Source organism: Oryzias latipes, chromosome 13 (genome assembly GCF_002234675.1).
Source record: "Oryzias latipes chromosome 13, ASM223467v1".
Classification (NCBI taxonomy): Eukaryota; Metazoa; Chordata; class Actinopteri; order Beloniformes; family Adrianichthyidae; genus Oryzias; species Oryzias latipes.
Genome location: NC_019871.2, coordinates 14,098,269 through 14,121,946, shown reverse-complemented (window position 1 = coordinate 14,121,946; position 23,678 = coordinate 14,098,269). Strand labels below are relative to the sequence as shown.

Sequence of the window (23,678 nt, the reverse complement as noted above, 5' to 3'; positions counted from 1 at the left end):
TTTTGAAGGCTGCCTCCACCAGCTTGGGTCCAATAAGAGCCACGCCTTCATGCACAACACCTGAAAATAAACAAACAACAAAACACACAAAGATCCACAAAACAACGAGGTCCCACTCTGCTATAAAAGAAAATACCCAAAACCCAAAACAAACAAAACCAAATACGCCCACAGCCGTAACACATGCAGCTAGTCAAATACCAGATCCTCTGTGAGTTTGAGGTAATAAAACACTGGTGCAGGAAGGAAAAATGATCATTTACTACATTTAGTACATCATGAAATAAACAGGACATAAAATAGAGCAAGTTATAAAAAATGTCATATTGGATACAGCGATGGTCAAAAATCCCTTTGGTATGTGAAAGTGAAGTCTCTGTCTTCAGTCTCAGTACTAAAACATGCATTTCATTATTACAAACGGTCATTATGGTTCTTTAGAACAACCAGTTTAACATGTTTGATTGATTCATTTGGCACTTCTGTAACCATGGATGTAACAATAAGTATAAAAACATTTTTGGGAGACTGACTTTCTGGAGCTACAAATACTTTTAAATAAATTAAGTGTTAATAATTCCTAATTCATATTTCCTCTCTGGATGGATCAATATAAGATCAAGCTCTGTAAAAGTTGATATAATTTGAAAGTGGAAACTTTCAAATATCAGAGATAATTTGGCTTTATTTTAAAATATCTTTCTAAAAAAGAGCTTTTCAGGTTTTAGCTTGTCCCCCTTTTTATACCAAACGAGTGAAAAATCTATAAAGTCTTCAGAAAAGTCTCTTGAAGGTGAAAAGAAGAACAGATGATGGATAACCACATGCACAAATCTGTCATCATTAATAATTGGAACAAAAGCGAGGCTGAAAATCTTTTCATGACTCAGCCTGAAGCAGAGCAGGAAGGTCAAAGCTGTTTCCCATCTTCATTGATCTTAAACCTGCTCGGTCTGGCATAGCAGGACTCACCCCACATGCCCTGTAGCTCGCCTGAACACCGTTCTACTCATTCTATTCCTCTATTTGTTTTTAACCATCCAGTTACAAACATGCCCCCATCATCCCTGCTACCCATCCATTATCTTTATCCAGCAGCGAACAGGGGCCGAGCTTTCAGAGGATTCAGTTACAGCCCATAATGGTTTCATGGCTGACGCAGCTGGAGAGTCCACGGACACTGACACAAGGCCGTATACACACAGCAGTTATGAAAACCCACTGTAACAAAAGCACAAAAATATGGGAGTAAACAGGCATTACATGTGCTTGACTTCAAAGCGTAAACACACAAAACTGGAACTTAAGCGTTCACTTAAGATGACATTGACCATACAGACAAGCGCTCGCACAACAACACACAAACCACGCAGTGAAGCAATGCACGCAAGTGATGACTGGCCGGCCGCGCCCTGCATGCCCATTAGGCAGATGGAGGGAACGGCTGAGGGAGGAAGTGTAGAGTGTGGTGAGATGCATTAAGGGTTTGATAATGACAGAATCACCGGGACAGACTGGGGAGGGACTCACAAATAAAAACAAATGCATATTTACTGAAGTTATTGTCTTTTTTTTGGCTAAGCGGTGTAGATGAACTCTGTTGTAAGAGATGTATGGCAGAAAGTGAACACTAGCTCTAATTAAAGCAGGAAATGGGGTGTAAAATATTCAAAAAGGGGCAAAAGCAGAGAAAAGAAATGTCAGCACAAAAGGACACCCTTCTCTTTTTATTTACATCTTATTTAAATTGAAATGAAAATCCATCTCTTATAAAAAAAAACTCAATAGGTGTTATTGGAAGAATAACATTCAGCAGCAATCATTTAATGTAAAATATCTAAAAAGAACAAAGAGGGAGAGAAAGAGAAAGCTGTGGTAAGCACATCCAAAACAAATGGGGGACAATGCCCAAAGGAAACATGGGAGTCAGATGGTGGGAATGCTATACGGCTCATATGGAAACATAATGACTGGTCTAATGTAAGAATAAAACAAGGACAGGGTAAACAATTAAACAGAACAAGAAAAATGCATATCCTGGGAAAACCCCTAGTGTGAAAGTTGCAGCTAAAACCGGTCACAGAAAGTAATGAAGTCTGCTTATGGGCCCCAAGTGTCAGCAGGAAGCTGGAAATTAATACAAAGGCTTTCAATCCAGTTGCTTAATTATAAATGACCAAATTCATTAAATTCAATCAGAAAAACTGAAAGAAGATATTAAAACCAAAAACACAATAAATATGCAAAAGTCCCTGCTGAAAAAAGATGTAAATATTATATTTTCAATTTAACATTTTAAATATTTTACACAAGTGTGCAAAATTTGGAAAAAGTAAGAAAAGTTGAATTTTTACTTTTTTGTTTAAACTTGTTTTAAAAAGGCCATAAATTATAATGTTACCATGCTTATACTTTATTCTTAAACGTTTTGGTAATACAGATATGCTTTTAAGCTATTTTAATATCGGTTGAAAGATTAAAACCCGGAACAATCTTTTTTAAACAAAATGTGCTGAAGTTTTCAACTCTGAATGAGCACAACGATTTTGTAGGTTTGAAGCTGTTCTAGTTTCTTTTAAAAAATGTCTTCTTTTATATTTCAGAAGCCACTAAAGTGAACCAAAAGTAGAAGACAAATTCTATTTAAGGAGGTGAGTGTTAGATTACAGACTGAAATAACCAAAAAGATGCAGACTTTTTCACAGAATTTAGAGAAAAACTAGGAGCGTAAGTTCCTTTTCAGTGTTTATTTGATGAACTGACAAAAAATTCTCCAAAATGAAACTAAGATTTGAACCAACAGGTTTCCTTTTTTTTTTCCAACTTGTTCTGTCCAACAGCTGGGCAAACAGATGAGAGCTGAAGGCCTCCTGTGTTGGACATATTTTACTTTAACAACAGAGGTTATGAATCTTCTGACAAACCATAGGTATATCTGAATAAACCCCTTTTGTAATCGAGGCCAAACTTTGTTTTTTTTTTAAATCTTATTTGAAAATCTTTTTTGTTGGACGGGACGGAAAAGGAAAGGAGGGAAGAAGAGAGATGGATGTTAGAGAGGGGGGGGATAGGAGGGTGATTATTGAAAGTGGGGGGTAAAAGCATGAAGCAGCATAAAACAAAAGTTGCTGGATGGTTATACTCATTACGGTCAGGTTCAGATGTAATACACGTCTATAAGGGCGGGGCCTGTCCACACACTCAAATGTTATAAACATACCTGTTGGCTCCAAAAATGTTCACATGTCAACATGTACACAATAAAAATATTGTTCACACACGCATACTTATGTCTTCAAACCAACTAGTGTGAAATATTTCATTCAATCACGTAAACTATTTGTGCAAAGGTGAGCTAACACCAAAATGGATGATGGAATGTAAAAAGAAGGAGGGAGAGTGCCCAGTCATCCCCACACCAAGACCCCCGCCCCAGCAGCAGCGGCAGCCAGAACCCCCCAACACCAGCACGGCAGCAGATAGAGAACAACCGCCCCCCGGGTGATCACATCCGCCACCCAGGCCAGGGCCAGCAGGACCACCAAGGGGGGCCCAAGAGCCAGGCATGGGGGGACAGAGAGTGCAAGCTCCAGCCCAACCAGGAAAGCAGCCCCACCGCAGTGCCAGGAGGGCACAACACGGGGCCCCGGCCCAGAAGAACGCCCACAGCCCCAGACGAGCACCCCACTACCACCCAGGAGTCCTGGGCATCCCCCCACCCCAAAAACCCAATGACGAGCCAGGACCCCCCAAGCGGTACCCGCCCCGTGTTCCAGGCAGCCATCCACCCGGCCCATGGTTAGTCCAGGAAGGATCAAGGCAGGGGCCAGCCGCCCTCGCCCAGGAGGAGGGCAGTCAGGGGAAGAGGGGGTCCGCAAGAAGTGTTGTCCCAACCAGCTCGCCCACAGTTGGAAATTTGGCGAGGCCCAGCGTTCAGGGGCAAGGACCAGAACCCACACCACAGGGACACCCCCAGGCTCAGATATAATGTGATCCCTGGCTCTTGGTCTTGCCAGAGAGATCAGGGATCCCTCTTCCTGTGTGGAGAGGAGGCTGCCGGACCCAGGGAGACAGCACCCAAGGAACATGGCCGCCGTTGCCAAGGGCCTGCCAGCTACCAACAGGATTTATTAAATGTCAATGAGCAAGACACTCCAGGGCCCAAGAACTCCTTATCAATTTTGTTGTTTTTCATCAAAGTAGTTTTTTTCCTTCATTACAACAGGCTCAGACAAACCGGAAACTTTCACTAAACACATTTGCACCAATAGATCTTAAATGATGAGCAACTAAAGGGATCATGGGAAACGTCATTTATTATTATCCCAGATGGACTTAATTTGCAAGTAGTATTTCTTTTACAAAGCTGAAGTTTCATCATTTCACATCGCAAATCACTATTTCTGAAGAAATTAATGTTGAGGAATTTGTGTATTTTTTCAAAGCCGACAAGTGCAAAGCAGCTGTGAAACGTTTGTGTGTGAATGTGAGTGTTTTTCTGCTTGTGTGTCCTCATCATGTGATCCCATGCCCGCGTTTCCATGGCTTGATTGTTAAAGTAGAGGCAGCATGGTGAAGAGGAGTGGTTAACACTTGCACACAAGCTCCACCGGCTTGCCTCGAGCAACATGTCAGGGAAAAAAAGGAACCTGCATGGAGACATGCTTTATTTTAGCAAACAGAGCATCTAAGCCTTTGAGAAAAGAAAGGAGGGAAAGAGAGCGAGAGATAAAAGATAGAAGCATAAGAGAGACAGGAGATAAGTGAGGACACATCGAAAAATGATGCAACAAAATCTGAACCAATAAAAGGTTAAAAAATAAACAAAACACAATTAATGGTTTTACCTCAATTCTTTTTCTAGTGAAAAACATTCAAACCTTCTTTTTTGGTCTCTACAACTGTCCTTCAATCCTGATCTGTGTCCTTGACTCTGCCTCACCCCTTTTCCTGCCAGTCACCATCACACCAGGAGCAATGTCAGGATCCAGTTAACTTCTCGGGTGATTAGTTTGCTGTCCCTCACCTTTTAATTAGTTTGGAAGATAATGGTGGATGGAGAAAGCTGTCAGTCTCTCACACACACACACACACACGCACGCACGCACGCACGCGCACACACACACACACACACACACACACACACACACCCACACACACACACACACACACGTCTCTTCTACCTCCCCCTTAGGTGTTCTTGTTCTTTAGGAACTAAGTTCTTGTGTCACTTTTCTTTTGGCTCTTTTCTAAATGTCACGCTGTTGCAGCAGATTTAAACAGACAGTAAAAAGTGCATCTATGTGGCAGTGCCTCACGCTTCAATATTTGAGGTCACAGTCAGTCTTTCAAAAAGAAAAGTCAAACAAAAGCACTTTTGTGAATGCCCTGCTTTTGTTAGGAGGGACAGACTTGCAGTTCATAGCAGGTTTTAGCTTCAAAATGACATGTTCTGACCTTAAAAGTAGGTCCCATGGTCTTTAATTTATTTATTTAGTTGTTTTTTTCACTCATGATTAATTACCTAAAACAGAAACAGCTGTGCACAATTAAGAGAGGAACCCTGTGTGACTGGAAAAAAACAAACACAAAATCTTTAACCAGAACACAAAGCATGACTTCATCCAATACAACCAAGAAATCTACAATATAAAGAGTGAAATCCTCACAATAGTACTTTTGAATTATATATTATGTTAATGAAATACATTTTGACACCTTCACTTGTTCATCCTGTATCATATTACAAACATTCCTGCATTTTTTCTTAATTTAACCTATTTGTTTAAATGTCATTTTAAATAATTGTTTGTAGACTAAACTTACAGGCCTTACCAATTTTACACCATTTTTTTATTTCTAAGTTAAAGTTCTTGGTTTTATTACTCAGCAGTCTGTAGAAGACTTCTTTCACAGTGTCGCATGTAAAAGCAATAATTCAGATTTTAGGGTTTCATCATTCTTCTGCAAGCTTAGTGAAGTTTTTGGCGCATTTATTAAAAGTAATTTTTTGGAATATTTTATTCAATGATGTACAGAACTAAAACTCAATATTAAATACTAATGATCCCAAACCAAAAGACTAGTTCAGCATTTTGCCATTTAAACCTTATTGCCAGATGTATGAATATATTTCAATGTGACACAAGAATCTGCAGTGATTCTTAGCTCTGTTTGTGTCATAATACTTTAAAGACCCACTCTAATGAAAACTACGTTTTTGGTGTTTTTAACATGTTCTTGTGGTATTTTTTTCATGATGGAGGACAGATGAAAAACTGCATTTAAACGTTTTTCTTTATTTAAATTTTTGTGAATCAGGAGCAGACGAAAAAATGCAGATTGAAAAAGCTTGTAAGTGTGATGTACACATTGCTACGGCAAACCACAAGCTCCATGCTGCGCCTCATTCTGATGCATTTGCTTGCAAATAGATTCATATACGTCTTCGTTTTCCTCGTCCAAGCTATCAAATTTTATGGCTGATTGCTCTGTTGTTAGCTTGGGGTTGTGAGAGGCTGTCAGCTAGCAGGAGAGCATGCAAACAGATGGATGATCAGGAGGGGAGTGGGCTTACTCCAGCCCAACAGTTAGAGGCAAATTTGCAATGAACTACTGTCGCTCTGCAGAAACTTTGTCCTCTAAAACAACACGTTTTTTTTTTATTTTGGCTTAAACAAAACAAGGCAAAACGACATTTAAATTTTTGATTAAATTTAAAGTCAAGTTAAAGTCCCATTAGCTAACATGCTGGATGTGTGAAATGTGTTCTCTGCATTTGACCCCTGGGGGAGCAGTGAGCTGCAGACAGAGCCACATTCGGGATGGTGGTGTAACACCCAAATTCAACCCTGCTCAGTGTCAAGCAGGGAGGCGTTAGGTCCCATTTTCAGTCTTTGTTGTGACTCAGCTGTGGATTCAAACTTACCGTCTCAGGGCGGACACTCTTCCACAAGGACACTGAGCAAGAAAGCTGGGAACGCTTTGAAAAATAAATAAAACAATGAGTGGGACTTTAAGAGCAATGCTGGCAGTTTGTACTCCTATAAGTCCTTAAATGTCACATTGAAAATAGGAAATGTTGTGTGAAAGTAACTATTAAATGAAAAAACAAGTCATGAAAAGGCAATCAAATATTAAGATTTGGATTTACATTTATACTGTGGTACTTGTACCCAAATATAGAATGAGGACCAACATTCTGGCTTCAGTGCAGTCATTATTAGCTTTTTTTCTGAAAGCAGACGAGAAATTTCCCTGATGAGATTAGTGGGAATCAAGTCTAATATGCATGTGGCGTCTGCTGCATGTCAAGAATTCTCTAACCTTGTTCTTAATGAGAGAACTAAATGATGGGAATCACATGTAATTAACCAGAGAAGATGGAGAGAACATAATAAAACCACTAGAATTCAACTAGTGGAGGAATTAAAAAAAAAAGCAAGAATGGTTGTAGTTGCTTGGTGCAGCAGTGGTTAGCAGTGTTGCTTCACAGTGAGAAGGCTAGAATCCCAGCTGGTTTCTGTCTGTGTGGGGTTTGCTTGCTCTTTCTGTGCATGCATGGATTTAATCTGGGTGCTTTGCTTTCCTCCCACAGTCATCGAAAAGGACGTGCCCTGGCTTTTTACTAAAGTAGCTGGGATAGGCTCCAGCAACCCATGCGACGCTGCACAGGCTTAAGCAGAGCAGAAGCTGGATGGATAGGTCGATGGTTGGAATTGTTTTCAGTGAAGGTAAAACTGAATGCAGATAACTATCACTAATTCTGTAAACAATTTGGCAAACTTGTCAGGTTCATGGTTGCAGGGAAGTGAGATAAACTACTACTTCAACAGTGACAAGTGTTCTTCAGCGGAGCTCATGGAACCATTGTAACAAATTTTGCTGAACTGATGCAAATCTTAAAAAAAAACTAACTTAACCACAAGCATTTTTTGTGGAAAATGTGTTTAAAGAAATATATATTTATTTTTTCTTGTTGTTTCCATTGTAAAATGTAGACAAAAAAAACTCAAAAGTTACTGAAGAAGCAAAACTTTTTTAATGATACATCTGTATTGAAAAACTGGAAAAGCTAATGTCAAATTATCTTAATTTAAAAATTTAAAATAGGGTGATCAGCGTTAAATTGTGCTTTTAAATAGTCAACGTCATGATTAAATTAAAAAAAAAAAAAGGAAATTTGAATAAGCTGAATCTTAAATTACTTCTAAGTGTCTGAAAATGCCTTCCTGTTCACTCTTACAGATGAAGATTTAAATGTTTCTGGAATAGAAGGAGGTCTGCAGCAGACACATGTTTGAGGCGACTTTTGGGAAAGTAAATAAAAACAACAGGAGCTGAACTTGGCTCATTGTAATAATTAATCCACAAACTGGATGAAATTTGGGTCAGGGACCTGGAAAAGTGATCTCTGTGGTTCAGATTTTACTGAGCACCAGGTTTTTGTTCCTTTTTTGTTGTTCTTTTCGCTCAGTTACAACATCATTTTATTTGGATCTGCATGATCTTTGCAAAAATTGCAGTATAAAGCACCATCCTCACCAAAGTGCACAAAAACATAGCTGGTCTTGTTTAGTTGCAGGTCTTGTTTCTTAGCATTGCACTGAAATAATCTACCAAAGCCATTAAAAGAGTCTCATCACCAAAATAAACTTGCTAAAAGTGAGGAAAGAGTTTAAGGCTAGGTGCAATTTAAAAAACTGTATATCAGTGGGCGTGGCATTTCCTGGTCACTGGAAAGATTTGCTGTTGATCAGAATGGTGACTCCAGTTTTTTCTAAACTCTTGCACCAATCTGAGTGCTGAGCCTCTGTTCACAGCAAGGCTCCATTGGTGTGATTATGAATCATCTTTTTGAAACATCTGTGTCTCTTTTCCACACAAATCTCCTGACACTAACACTGTTTAAATATGTTTTCCAAAATCTAAATATATTTCTTGAAAAGTCTTATTTGCACTCATTATCCCGCAGCATGTGGTGTGTTTCTCCCAACTCTCTTGTTTTGCCGGATATCTCGTTACTGTAAAACCTTATTTTTTCTTCAAACTGAAGGGAAATCAAACATTATTACACTAAAATTTCTGTAGCACTAAAATAACGAATATTAAAAAAATAATCCTGGTGTTTGATGTACATGATGTAACAGAGAGAAAGCTGCATGGGATTACTTCTTTTTTGTATTTTCAAAAAAAGTTAAGTATTCACTTCAGTTCAATTCAATTTATTTATATAACCCAGTGTTGCAAGAATAATGTCAATGAGCTTAGAAAAAGTTAAAATTCATTCGTGTCTACCTTTTGGCAGAGATATGATGATACCTGTGTAGAGCTTAGTTTTGCTGTCATTTATACCTTAGAAATGTCCAAATCAAGTGACCATCTTGTAGCCTTATCCTGCTATCCTAAAATAGTAACTGACTCAGGATTATTGCTGGGTCTATTTAAAGGTCCACCTCGAGCTGTTTAAATATTCACAAAAGTCAGGAAGCTATCTGTCCAGATGACCTCAATGAGGTGAAACCATTTATACTCTGCCTTATTTTTAGCATCGAGATTTTTTTTTTATCTCCATTCTATTAATTTGTCTGTTATTAGAGTTCATTTGATTTAATTGTTTTAATGCTAGAGTCTGAATGAGGACCTGAGACACTTGAAATCACCTTTTACCACATAAGCAAGAAATAACAGATCCACACAGTTTAAACAAAGTCTTTAAAGAGATTTTTATTGAGCCTTTTTATATCCCTGAACTTCAACAGAGACATGATTTTATTTCAGCCTGTGGCCAGGCCATTATGAAATTGGTAATGCCATCTGTGGATGCTCAGAAGACTTCTGCTTTAACTCTGGGATGTCTGGACACTGTTTTTGGCTGCTGTTGTGTTTTTACCTTTTTTTTCAACCAAGCTTCAACAAAATACTAAAATAACACAAATTAAAATAAGTTAAAATCTACGTTTAACCAATGTTTATGAGTTATTTTACATTTTACATACATGCTAAATAGGTTCGGAATAGGCTCTGATCAATTCTACAGGCAGAAACTATTTTACTTGTCTGGAAAATCATTGGAAATTAAGCATTTTTACAGAACAAATTAAAAATTTCTCTTGAAAAACTTTCATAAAGTAAAAGACAAGTTTGTTGTTACATGTAGTCATCTATGAATGTGACTTTCTTTGAGTTCCCCTGGACTGCCAAGCGAACTGTAAAGTTCCTCCTTAGGATGTGGGCTCTGTGGTCTTTACGAAGGGCGTAGAGGCAGCCTCTCTGGCTGTGCGAGTCTTGAGACTGCTGTCATGAAATCCTTATGGAACCTGAGCGTGAGTGAGCTGTCAAAGTCTCCCTGACATTGAGGATGTGGTAAATCTCCCCAACCTGCTTAACATTCAAGCTCACCATCATCTAATAAGCACAGGGACAGATTAATGAAAGTCTTCTGTTGTGATGAGTTTTAACTGCTTTTTTCTGTGCAGGAGGGACAACCTTGGATGCCAGGCTAAGGATATGATGAATGAACTGAGAGCACACCAGCAGACTTAATGTGGAAAAACTAAGTGAACAACTTCCTTTAATCTGGAAAAATAATAAAGCAGTTGTGACTGAATTCAAAGGATGATATGATGGGAAATTTAGAAGCATCCTTGGTTGTTGGTGGTTCATTTTGGTGCACCACTATGTCACACACAAACAAAGGAAATCCAAACTGATGTTTTCAGGTAAAAAGACCCCCCCCCCCCCCGCTGAGTAATGGCACGGTTTGGTGTCTTTTTATACTTTCTTTGGCGTCAGTCAGGTGATGTAGATGTCTGTTCCTCCCATCATTACACCAGATGTCAATTGTCCATCAACTCAGCTGCTTTGTGTTAGTTAAATGCTCTCAGTCCTCTTAAGAGTTTGGGGTCTCCAAATCTAGGCCTTGTGGACCTGGTTCCAGCTTATCTCCTGTGGATTACCTGGATCAGGTGTGTTTGGCCAAAAAGCGAGCTTCAATGGCAGATTGATTGGAAAACGTGTAGGATACCGGCCTGTCAGGCCTGGATTTGGACACTGAGCAGTACAGTGCGGTCCATTATAAAATGGACCCACTAAAGTGGAGTTCATGTTGGTTGTAGGTCCATAGAAAAATGGAATGGCCCAAGTAGGGTGGAGCTACTGTAGAAACCTTTTGACTGGCTGAAGGTTCTTATGACAAAAGAAATCTCCAAGAAAGCGGCTGTATTTCTCTTTGCCGCCCGCAATCTTCTCTCAAACAACAATAAATGCTTTGTGTATACAAAGTACCAAATGCCAAGTAGGAAAATTGAGCTGCTGGATGACCACCATTGTTGTTGTTGGGTTTACCCCGCTTGCGGCGTGACGGTCCAACTTTGAGTGGTAATGCTCTCCTGAATTGCCTGGACCATTCTAAAGCAGACCAGACTAAATCTTACCGTACTGTACCACAGAGTGGAAATAGGGCTTTTGTCTTTCTCAGATCCTTTTTGTCTAATCCCTTTTATGAAGTAATTTTTCATGGTTTTGCTTTGTCATGTTTGGGTTCACATTTTGCTTTGTCATGCTTAGCTTTAGATATTAAATTAAGTTCCCGTCTACAAGTTTCACTTCTGCATTTTGGTCTTCACAGCCCTCACACAGATGATAATAAATCTTCTTTTAATCATTTTGTTCGACAGCAGCAATAATAAATAAAAAAAACCTCTAAGGTAGAAATGAGTCAATTCCTTTATAGTTTACCCACAATTCTCTGCAATCCATTGTCCTGCAGGATCCTGGTAACATTTTGTTATATTGCTTTTTTATTCTTTCTTTTATTTACAAAGGAAGTTGGAAGATTTAGCTGCAAAATGACCCAATAAATGAGTTTTCATTAACATCTCCTGATATTTAAAACAATAACTGAAACCGTACCACTCTGAGGCATATAGATTAATGATTTGAGGAGAACAGTTAAAGTTCCACATTGGAACCCCATCTAAAATAAATATTTTGAGGAATTCCATGAAGACAAAAGTGTTCAGAATAATGAGTGATGTAATCTGATGCACTGCCAGACTATAATCAACCTGAGACGTTCATTTTATTGTTTAGAGGTAAGTGTTATGTAAAAACTGTTTGTTGTGTCATGTCACAACCAAACCGTTAAAAATCTGAATTCCATTCTTATTTCCAGCATCTTTGATGTCCACTGTGATTCCAAATTTCTGCTTCTTTCATTTTCCTTTGTTTCTTTGTTTTAAATGGCAGAAACCTCAACATGCATGCTGGATCTGCAAAATGATACTAAACGATGCCTTTACATTTCTTCTGCTGTCATGAGGAGCGTTCAACAAAGACACTTTTTCAACGCCACCACCCCAGCAGTGAGCATGCTAAAGCATTCAGAGTCGTACTGCCACATGCAGAGGAGGGAGAGTCCCAAAAAAACCCAGCCTGACTCTTTATTGCTACTCTACTGTGTCCACCGGAGCACAGAGAGTTGGATGTGTGAAAAGAACCCTGCAGAAATCTCTCATTACTGATTACATAGAATACATATTCTGGCTCTCTTTCTGTGACAAAGGGTACATGTTTCAGTCCTCTGAGCAGATGTCGTGACTTTCATCTAGGGACTAAAAAACGCTTTTGACAGACATTTTCAATTTATGCACTACTGCACACAACTGTCAGTCCATCTCTGAGGAGAAATGTGCAGTGTCTAAAGTCACACACTTCATATCAAAGTCCCCCCAAAAGAAAAGGCTAATATATCCTTGTGGAACCATTAGGATGGTGGTATTTTAGTCAAATATCTGATTAATAAGATTTGGTCAAATAACTCACTCTGGTAAAAACTGTTTAACACGTTCTTGTGGCAGATGTGGAGAAAACCGATCTTAGGATTGCATCTTTGAGTATTTCTTTTTTTGATAAAAAATTGTGAATCAGGAAGACCGACGAAAAAAAATATTTTTTTTATTCAAAAAATATTATTATATCCATGTAAATCTTCATGTTCCTTGTCTGAGCTGGCATCTGGCTCAATACTGTATGGCTGGGAGCTGCAAAATAGTTCAGCATTTTTGTTGGACCTGTAATGTTAGGTTGGGGTTGTGAGGGGCTGTAAGCTAAATAGACGGATGATGGGAAGGGGCAGGCTTACTCTGCCCCAACAATCGTGCCCACAACTCAAAGGCAATTTTCTAATTAACCACTGTCGCTCTTCAGAAACTATGTCCTAGAAAACAACACAGGTTTTCTTTCTAATTGGGCTAAAATCTGCATGATCATAACTAAACAACCAAATGGAACACTTTTGACAGCAGATCAAAAGAGGATTGAAGTGGAACTTTAACCAACTAAAAACGACTAAATGCATCATTTTTGTAGCTGAATCCCAACGTTTTAATTTGCTAAACAGCAATCTGCTGAAATGCTATTAAACTGTGAATACTGCAAATATTGTTATCCTCTGTCTTCATCTCTGTCTCTCACTGCCAATTTCTCTCTGTCAGCCTCCGCCTATAGCCTCCTCCTCTTTCTGCCTGACAAATGTCTGAGTTTTATTTACTCTTGTGACAGCAGTCATCTGGGCCTGTCAGGGCTGGAGTTTTAATCAATCTGGTCTTAACTGGATCTTCCAGAGCAATGAGAACCAGCTAAATATACAGAGCTCAAATATTCTTCTTTCACATCCTAAAGGTCACGAAGGAAGGAAAGAACTTTTATCTTCTTTTTTTGTAAGGATATTTCACTTTTATATACAGTTATCTCCCCTTCATCGTTAACAGCATCTTAACAGTAGAAGCTGTCCAGGTGCCATCACTCTGCTCTTTCCTCTGTTTCCCATTTCACCAAATTCCTGTCTTTAGATCTTGATGGTTTGCTGCAGAGAGGACGGTGTGATTGGTACAGTAGAGGGAGTGCCATCTGCAGCTCTGGCACTCGGCATTCTTACAGCTCTGCTGTGGCCACCCCTCCAACAGCAGACGTACATACACAGAGGGAGGGAAAAAACACCAACCAAACCTCCACCCCACCCCCTCCTCTAGCCCCCACATAGCCTTCCTCTTTTTCCTCCATCCTCCTGCAGAGTTGACTTTGTATTCCATCCTACTCACGTCCAGTGTTTATCTGCAACTTTGCCTTCTCCTTCCCTTCATTTTTGTGTCTTCTTGTTATCGTCTGTTGTCCTTCATAGCATTTCTCAGGGAAGGAGCCAACAGGAAATAATTCTGGGTCTGCAGCCATGACAGTCCCCTCTTCAGATGCAGTTCTTATAATCTTATATCTAAAGAGCATCTGAGTTGAGAGGCTGTGATCAGTTCAGGAATGGCATGTGGACTGTCTTTTAATTTGGGTTCAGAACAAATTGCCCTCATCTCCCAAAAGGCTTTTTACTTGTTCCCTTTTTTTAAGTGCCGAGTCAGGGTTCAAAAGTTCAAATGACCTCAACCAAAAGCCTTCAAGGCTCTGAGTATTACACAGATTTAGCTGACAGCACAAATTTAGAAAACCAAACTACGCCTGCCATTATCACCGCTTTCATAATTTCAAATAATCCAACTGAATTCTCATGAAAAGAGACGTTTCTGCAAATGTTTAGAATTTGGTTTATTCTTGAATCAGCTTCAACACAAAATAAAATAAGAAATTTTTCCCGTCCTCCCAATGTTGTGTCTGTAAAATTTGATGTCTGTTCTTCAATGAAAAAAACAGTTGTTTTTTGGTTAATAAAACTAGTTGTGATTATGTCATCATATTCCTTATGAAACCAACATTTCGTCAGAAATATGAAAAGAGAACATGGATTTCATCATTGTTAAGCATTTATGGTAGAAAGATTACATAACCATATCCCAGCAGGCCTCTGGAACCACCAGTGAGAAGAAGGTCATGCTGTTTCTAACCTCCCAGCAAATGCTAAAATGAATTGTAGTTCATATTACAAGTGAAAAGCTAGTTTCTTGCATATTTTTACTTGAAAATCACACAGCTTGCTTTGGATAATATATCTCACTGTACATCTTTTTACACAATAAGCAGGTTTAGTTGCTGGATCAATGTTCCAGACAGTGGAATGCCTGGATGCCACATAAGTGAAACTAAAAGGGGGGCTGGTGTTACAAAACAAACATTTTTACTCATTCCCCCCTGCGGTGCCTTTGACTTGTGACTCATCCACAGACTGAGCCAGTGAGGAGGAACAAAGGCAGATTTCAACTGAGATCAGAGTAAGCACAAGTTTATGAAAAGTCAGACTGATCGCTCAGATGTAAGATCAAGCCGTCCTGTGTGGTGCTGGCTTTCTGTCTGCATTCTCAGACTTCAACAGATTGGAATTTATACATGCTTTACAGAAGTTCCATCTTTTAGAAAGTTGCTTTTCAGTGCAAGAATAAGGAGCAAACATGGAGCCACATCCGTTTTTTCTGTGATTAATTGATTTGATTAACGAAAATCGTTAGTGCATGTTTGCCTGCACGCAATGATCCTATTGCAGGCTTACAGTCCACAACTGCATCACAATGACGAGTGCATGACTGAACGAATACAGATACAGAAGCAATCAGCAGCAAAACAGTTGCATGGTCAAGAGAAGAATCTGTAATCTGATTAGCATGTGACACCTATGAGAAAAAAAAAACACACGCCTGAGCTTCATTGCAACAGTGATAATAAGGAAGCAACGTCATTGACGATAATAGTGGGTGTGCTTGACGCACTTTTGTGACATCATCAAACTGCTGTTTTCCACTAAAGTTAGTTCATTTCTTTAAAAACGTTTTTAAAAAAATTGTAAATGTACAAAACTTCTCTAAAGTTAGGATTATACTGTTAGCAACACAAATATTATCTATAGCATAATAACAGTGACAGCAAGTGTCTTGCATGTGTCTTGTATAAGCAACGCGATTACATTTTTCTAAACAAATGCAGATACCAGGGGGAGCAAAACAGACTTTTAACAAACTCCTCCCAAGTGGTGAACTGCATCTGGTTTTCATCGCACAGGCCAACACATACAACCCATGTGTGCTTTTTTTTTACTCAGTATGGTGAGGGGTAAGAGTTGTTGAAAAATTTGAAGATAGCTGTTGGAAATCAATCACCCAACAGACTCTGTGTGTCATGACACAGCAAATAAAGAAGGTTATTACATAAATAAAGACATTTAAATAAACTTCAATTGTACAAACAGATTATAGTTTTTTTAAATTAAAGTATTATTTATTACATAAATCAAGTTTATGTAATAAGAGGCATTCAGAGATGGTGTAACACTATAAGGTGTGTCATTATCCTGATTGTTACAAAATTGTAGGAGAGCATTTGAATTAGAGGGGGGTCATTTTCTCCATAGTACCATCCCTGATGAAGTTTTGTGCAAAGAAGCAACACTTGCACTACATTTTTTATGATGTTTGAAAATGAAAGTAACTGAAACCAGGTCCGTTCACAACTGAACCACTAGGCGGCACACCGAAATGTGTTATGTTTTTAAATATAGTTTAACATGTATATTGTGGTTAATATATTTGGAGAGACCTGATATTCCCACATTTTTAAACCTGTGTTTGCAAATACAGAGTTTTTTTAAAAATAAATTTTAGTTTTAAGTGTGGGAAATAACACCAAGTTAAAAAACATTGTTATATTCTACTTTAGGATTAATCGCAACCTAATCAGAACTAACAGAAACACAGTTCAGTTCCAATTAAACTAAATTTATTTCTAATCAAGGCTCAAAGTTCACACTGCTGAGAATTGCATTCAAAAAAAAGAAAAAACTAGGGCAGTTAGCCAAAATGCGCTCATTTTTTTTGTTTTCATTATATTTTTGGCATCTCAGGTTTTCTGGTTATCCAGTCCTTCAAAGTTGAAATCCAATTGGTGTTTTGGTGCTTTGCAACCATTGTGGTAGCCAGTTAATTCAGAAGAACAATGTCATTTAGTGATGAGGTTGAGAGATTTTTATGCATAGGGATAGGATCTTCTTCATGCAGTGGGAGATAAACAACTTTACTGCCTGTTGTTTTCTGGCTATTGTGCTCTGATGCCCTGTGTTTCTTTTATTCTTCGTTACCGAGGTCTCTTTTTAAAAAAAATAAATAAATAAAAAGCTGTTTGCTGGGAACTATGAGCAACTTTTAGTTATACACGTGAACTCATAGCAGTGTGATTTAGTGCCTGTTTCTTCATGGTGCCAATAAACAATGACAGGTCGTCACAACACAATTGAAGGGTTTAGCAGGTGCATTGATGAGCTATATTGACTTAATGGCAGAAATCCTGATTTGGGCCGATATTGGGCCAATTGTCTCTTCCTATTGGGAAGTCTGAGATTTGGTGACGTTTAAGCTAGCCAAGATGGTGACGGCCGCAAACCTGAACAACTGGCTTCAAAGACCACCAATGCAAACTAAGTCAAGGCGACCATGCAAGTGTCTATCTTCGTATTTCAGTTCCCACCTTGCCCACTCATGTGTAAAAGTGTCCTTGGACAAGACACTGATCCCCACATTGCTCCTGGAAGTTACAGAATGGCGCTCTGAATAGTAGCGACGCCACCATCCGTGAGTGAGTGAGTTTAAATGGGTGAATAGGACTGTGATTGTAAAACGTGTTGGACTTAAACCAAAGTAGAGAAGCACTATATCAGTACATCCCATTTACCATTTGTATTGGAGCAACTTTGAATGAACTGACTAGGGTAAGGCTGTTTTTTAAAATAAAAAGTGCACAAGTAGCAATTAAATTAGTCTCTGGTAGATTTTTATTTGTATGAAGGTTTATTCTCACTATCAAGTTGAAAAAAGCAATACTGCAAATGGATTTAAAGCATGCATGTGAACCTATGGTAAGGCAATCCACTGACTCTGCTGTGCTATGTAAAAAATGTTGCTGGATCAGCTTGTCCCAACTGTCGCTTTAAGAGAAAGTCACTGTTAATCAAAAGGGAAAATTACCACCTTTACTCTTCAATAAAAATTTTCAGTGTGAAAGTAGCTTCATTAGTCAAATTAATATTATAAATCCTTGTACTTGTTCTATCTTGAAGAATAAGTGAAAAAATATACAACAAAACACTGCGCTTAGATAAAATCAACTAAAGATGTAGAACAAACTGTGTTGAAAGCAAAAACCTTTTTGACATATGGAAAAACATACACACACATACACAACTATTCCGTTCTCTCAGCTGACTGCTCCTCTTCAGGCCAGTGAACTCAGAGAAAAGCCTGCACACTTTTGCACAAGCTTTCACACAAACTGCTGACATGACATGCCTCATGCCCACATCTGTATGGTTCTGGTTTGCTTTCCTCCTTCTGTCATACGTCAGAGCCAAAGTCAGCCAGCCACTCTGATGATGGCGCCTCTCTCTGAACCACAGCGACCACCAGCAGAACACCACAAAACCAAGTGGCGCCCAATAACAAAGATCTACAATCAGATTTGCACACAATTGTTTGAGGCTGACATTGTTTTTGTGGCAAAGATCTTCTATCATATTTATCGAGGTCACCTGTCATCACTCTTTCTGTATTACTGGCTCACAACCTGTTTTAAAGACAAAACTAAATAAAACCTTAAGATCGAAAAAAATGTTTGGCAACCTTTGCTGTGTATCAGTTTTTGTTTTGTTTTAAATTAAGTGTGCTTGATGAGATATTAAAGAAGCTGGATGAGAGGATGTTTCTATGCAAAAAGAAAAAAAGGGTTTAAAAAGATATATAATAAAAGAGGACAATAAATGTGTTTAATCTTAATGATTATGTAAATTTTATGTGCCAAAAAATTACTTAAAAATGCATTAAATTTTATTAAGTCTCCAAAGTATGGGCTTTTGCCTTGCAGCAAATATCTTTGCTTATAATTACTAGATTGTTTTGATTAAAGTATAAAAAATATTAGTTTAAAAAAAATGAAATTGTACAAATAGATAATTGTTTTTTTATTTAAATTATTATCTATTTTTAATGTATTAATTTGATCAAAACGTAACTTAATATTGTCTGTATATCTGTGATACATACTGTTCTGTATGTCAAAAAGAAAAACAAATAAAACAAAATTCTGCTGAGCCAAACTTATCAAAGGTGCCACAAAGTAAGAAATGCAGAAACGGATCAAACTTAAGCATGGCAAACTGGAATACCAAAGCTGGCTTCATGCCTGAAAGAGTGTCCTAAAAAAAGCAGAAAGCAAAAAAAATAAATGAACAGGATGTTCTCCACTGTCTTATGGGTAATCTTAGCTGCAGATGAAAATAGACTCATCTATCACTGAAACTGAACAATAATAGGAAAAGTAATGCGGTGCACACAAGAATTACATTCATTCAGTGGTTAGTGGATCTGAGAGTGTGTCACAGAAATGTTTCCAGAAGAAAAACCCTGATCACATTGATTGAGGAGTCTGTAGGATGAAGAGTTGGACCACACCAATCTGTGAGTTCTTAACATCATTTAGATGAAAATGTGTTTACTTCATAAAAGCACTAAATGATCCAGTACCTATAAGGATGCATGGCGGGTGGGGCAGTCTTTTTCCTAAAGTATTCCCACACACAATACTGTTCAACAAGCAACCTAGAAACAAGACTTCTTCTCTGGGAAACGGTGGTGCTTTGAGATACCCAAGTGTCTCCCTGCAGAGGCTTCTCTACATTTAGGAAGAGTCAACATGTCTAAAACTGATGTTTGCAACACGAGCAAGAAGAAGGCAAGAAATCTTTGAGAGACAATGCCAAACATCTGAGAGATTCTTACTCACTCAGCTCATGTTATCACAGGGTGTCTAGTTTTCAGAGCAACTGCACCTAGGAGACCTGGAAAGGTTGAGTTGCTCTGGAAAACAGAAATCCTGTGAATGTTTAATATTAACAAGAATCACTCTCTGAGTGGTAAAATGCTGGAAAAACCTGCTCCCACCAGAATTACAACAGGTTTTACTGTCAAACAGATGTGTTGGCATTGTCAACCCCACAAAAGCTTCTCTGCTGCTTAATTACTATTAGAGCCGTTATTTAAACTGTGTTCTGTTTGTTTGTTTTTTAAAATACAAAACTAGTTTTAATGTCACTAAAGTGCATAGAAACATCTGGAGCAAAATGAAAGAGTAAACAAGTGTAGTTCTGAAATTGAAAAGGGAAATTAATCAAACAGTGATGCAACAGCTCTGCAAACAAGCATTTCCCCACACCTTTTTAAAGAAGTTGGAGATTTTTTTGATGTGGAAAAACAACAGCGGGCTGAACTTTATGCAACTTTATGAAACTAAAATGTCAAGGGATTTGCCATTAATTCTTGTTTACTCGTTTGTTTATACACATATTTAATTTAAACTTGATTCTCTTGCAAGAAATACAAAGAATCTGGAAACTTTATCTGCACTGTTCAGTACCCAGGTATGTATCTCTGAGTCACACAAGTTACAGTTTTGGCTAAAGATGTCCTGGATCCATTTTAGGTCAGTGAAATCGGCTTGTTAAAAAAAGAACCAAGATCGACTATGAATCATATCAGTAACCACATTTTTTTAATAAATATTACACAGAAAAGTAAATTGGGAGTATTTCATTGTTTTAAGTAGTGATTACGTGATTTCAAAAACAGAATGAGGGGAAAACATTGGCAGTAATTATAACAAGCTGGAACAATAACAGAGAAAAAAGGCCATTGATGGTTGCCATGGTAAATGTGGACCCCTGGTGGGTTTTGCCAACAAACTCCTCCTCCTATCTCCTCTCTGCTCCATTGCAATGCTCTTCCCTCCAAATATTTTTGGGTTTTTACTCAAGTTTAAACAACAAACGTTTTCTCTTGCTGTCTCTTATTCATATCTGCTGTTTTCTTATTTTCACTCATTCCTACTTCTTTGTTTCAGTTTTTTTCGCTCATCACCTCCTCCCTGAATCTTTCTGCACTCCAGAATAGTCTGTTTGCTTATTTCAGACAAGCCGTAGACGGTGTACAGAAAACAAGACTGGACAGAGAGATGCCCAGAAACAAGAGGATTTTATTGCCTTCCCAAATTTTTACAGTTAACTGGGATGATGATGTTCCAAAAATAATGTGAATATTAAAATATGCGACTGCTAAAGTGTACAACCCAATTCCCTCTGAATGACAACAGTCGACACAACCTGCTGTTCACACAGCAAAGTAGCGCAACATGCAAAATAACAGGGGGGTGATTTGTTTACAATAATAAAAATGTTCCACAGAATAAAATATTAGACCCAGATATGTTATGCTATCCTGTAGGGGCGTAATGATTCATTTTAACAATAATTTGATTAATAGTATAATTTGTGATCACTAATACAATTTATAGTTAAAATAGGTTCATTTTTAACAATCCAATATGATCCAATTCCCTGACCTATAATTGATCCAGGACATCTCTAGCAAAAACTTCAACCAGTATAGCTCAGAGGTAAATACCTGGTACCGAACAGTTCAGGTAAAGTTTCCAGATTCCTTGTATTTCTTGCAAAATAATCAAATATAAATTAAATATGTGTACAAACAAACAAGTAAACAAGAAATAATGGCAAATCCATTCAAATTTTAGTTTCATAAAGCTCCGCCCACTGTTGTTTTCCCACATCAAATGAATACAAACAGAACATTATTGGAACATTTTACCACACTGTATGGTCACATGACTGGAAAATTCAGTGTTTCCACACATTGGACTGGAATGATGGCGTGATCATTTTTGTCTGCAATCACGTGTGTGTTGTCTGCTGTGATGTCACTTGGTCAGTTTACATTAAAGTAAAATAAATCCATCATTTCTCAATCCAAATAGTATTTTCCAATATGGAGCACTGATTTATCTAAATTAGAAATGCATTAAGAAATGATTGTATACCATTTTTATTGGTATTTGATTTGATACGACAAACATTTTGCCTCAGACAGATCATTCTGGTTGGATCGTTGGAATGGAAATTGATTAATGAATCTTTATACCCCTTCTATCCCGTAATGCAACTGCTGCCAGCTCTAAAGAAGGTTTAAAAGCAACAGCTCAAGAGCTGCCATAACCAGTAGCTGAGTCAGTCACTACATGGATGACTAAAGACCTTACATCACCCCTATTGTCAGAACCCACGTGAAAAGTGCATCTTACAACACAGCAGTGAACCTGAATGTACAATAAACTGGGGGGGGGGGGGAATCAAACCTATCTCTATTTTTTGGTACAGACCGTCCACCCCTGCAAAGACCGCAGCTATTTGACCTGAACCCCAAAGGAGAAGAAAACACCTGCAGAATGAAAAAGGAGCATCTCTGGTGTGAACCTGCTGAACCGTTATGTCAACAGCAGTTAGGGGTCCAGAGGTGTGATCCCCACTCACCTGTCAGGCTGTCGTAGCACTCGATCTCGGTGATCTCCACGGCTCTCCGCTGCTCCTCGGTCAGCTTGGCCGCGGCTTGGCTGAGCAGGTTGACCTCGGAGCCAGTAGTCCCGTCGACCACATGCACCCCTTTGAGCTGCAGCAGCGCCCGGTGATACTTGCCTATCGCCTCCCGAAATTTCTTCTCCTTGTAACAACGGTGACCCTCCGCCTTGAAGTCGATGGCTTTTTGGATCTTTCCCTCCATCTCCATCTCAGCGGAGCCAGCTCGATAGCCGCCGCAGCCTCCTCCTTCTCCTCCGGCGGCCGCTGCCAGGCTCCGGCCCCCAGTCTCCGGGTAGCTTTTCAGGGTTTTTATTGGGTGTTGTTTAGCTTCCATGTCTCTCAGTGGAGGCAGCTGGAACGGACCATGGCGCTCGGACACGGAGGTGTGTTTGATCGTGGACGATTGGAGCAGCGTGCTGTGCATAAAGGACGCAGAGACGGGGGCAGGCGGCGGCACCGGAGAGCCGACCAGCGTCGGAGGAGCAGTGAAGTAAACTGGCTCAACGCGCGGCGGTCTCGCGCTTTGCAGTTTGTGCTTTGATAATAACTGTAAAGGATGTCAGTCCAGAAAGCGAATAAAAACACTCATACGAGCTGTTAAAAAAACTCCCCAGTTCCCCAAAGCTTCAGTCTGCTATCCGTCGAAACATAAAAATTCCTCCTTTGGGTCTTCTCGTAGAAGGATGCTCGTGTGCAGCCTTTAAGGCACGCGCAGCGTCAGCACCACGGACAGCGCACACGACAGCCCCTGCCGCGCTGCATTGTGGGAAAAAAGAGAGATAAGTCGTGAGGCGTCACTGCAGTCAACATTTCATAAGACAGAAATCCTAAACCTAACAGTAGTCGATCCAAACATGCTGCTAATACAAGTATAATAAAAAAAATACATTTATACTAAACATTTTGAAAAATTGCCTGCCCCTAATAGTGAGGCTGTTAATTAACACAAAACATGGCAAATTACCTCATATAATTTTAGTATAAAGTTCCTATTAAATCAGGCTAACTCTAGCCCTCAAAAAGATCTCCAAAATTATCAAAATCCGTAATTCTATAAAAATATTTTTTTGACAAAAAAAAATCATCTTGTTCTTTTTATACATTACAAATGTAGCCTAATCGCGAGAATGCATCATTTTATTGACGTTTAATTTATGTTATTTTGAAATCTCTTCTTAGATAAAAACATATTTTTTTAATCACCTAAAAAAGGCTTTGAAAAAAAAAATGTTGGAAAAAAAATTGACATGTAGTTGAATCTCGTCACTTGTGAATT

At 38.8% G+C, this 23,678-nt stretch overlaps 2 protein-coding genes across 2 annotated transcripts in view; one reads left to right on the top strand and one right to left on the bottom strand.

Moving 5' to 3' along the window:
* map3k10 (mitogen-activated protein kinase kinase kinase 10) overlaps positions 1-19,183 on the top strand; it is a 69,070-nt gene extending 49,887 nt beyond the window's left edge. Inside the window, exons 11-12 of the transcript XR_002291517.2 lie at positions 7,598-7,733; positions 10,479-19,183. The gene's annotated coding sequence lies outside the window, so the exon portion shown is untranslated. The remainder of the gene's footprint in view (positions 1-7,597; positions 7,734-10,478) is intronic.
* Positions 1-23,155, bottom strand: part of ttc9b (tetratricopeptide repeat domain 9B) — a 30,364-nt gene extending 7,209 nt beyond the window's left edge. The window contains exon 1 of the mRNA XM_004075386.3: positions 22,358-23,155. Coding sequence (XP_004075434.1) covers positions 22,358-22,826 — 469 coding nt within the window. The 5' untranslated portion in view covers positions 22,827-23,155. The remainder of the gene's footprint in view (positions 1-22,357) is intronic.
* Between the last annotated feature and the right edge of the window lie 523 nt (positions 23,156-23,678).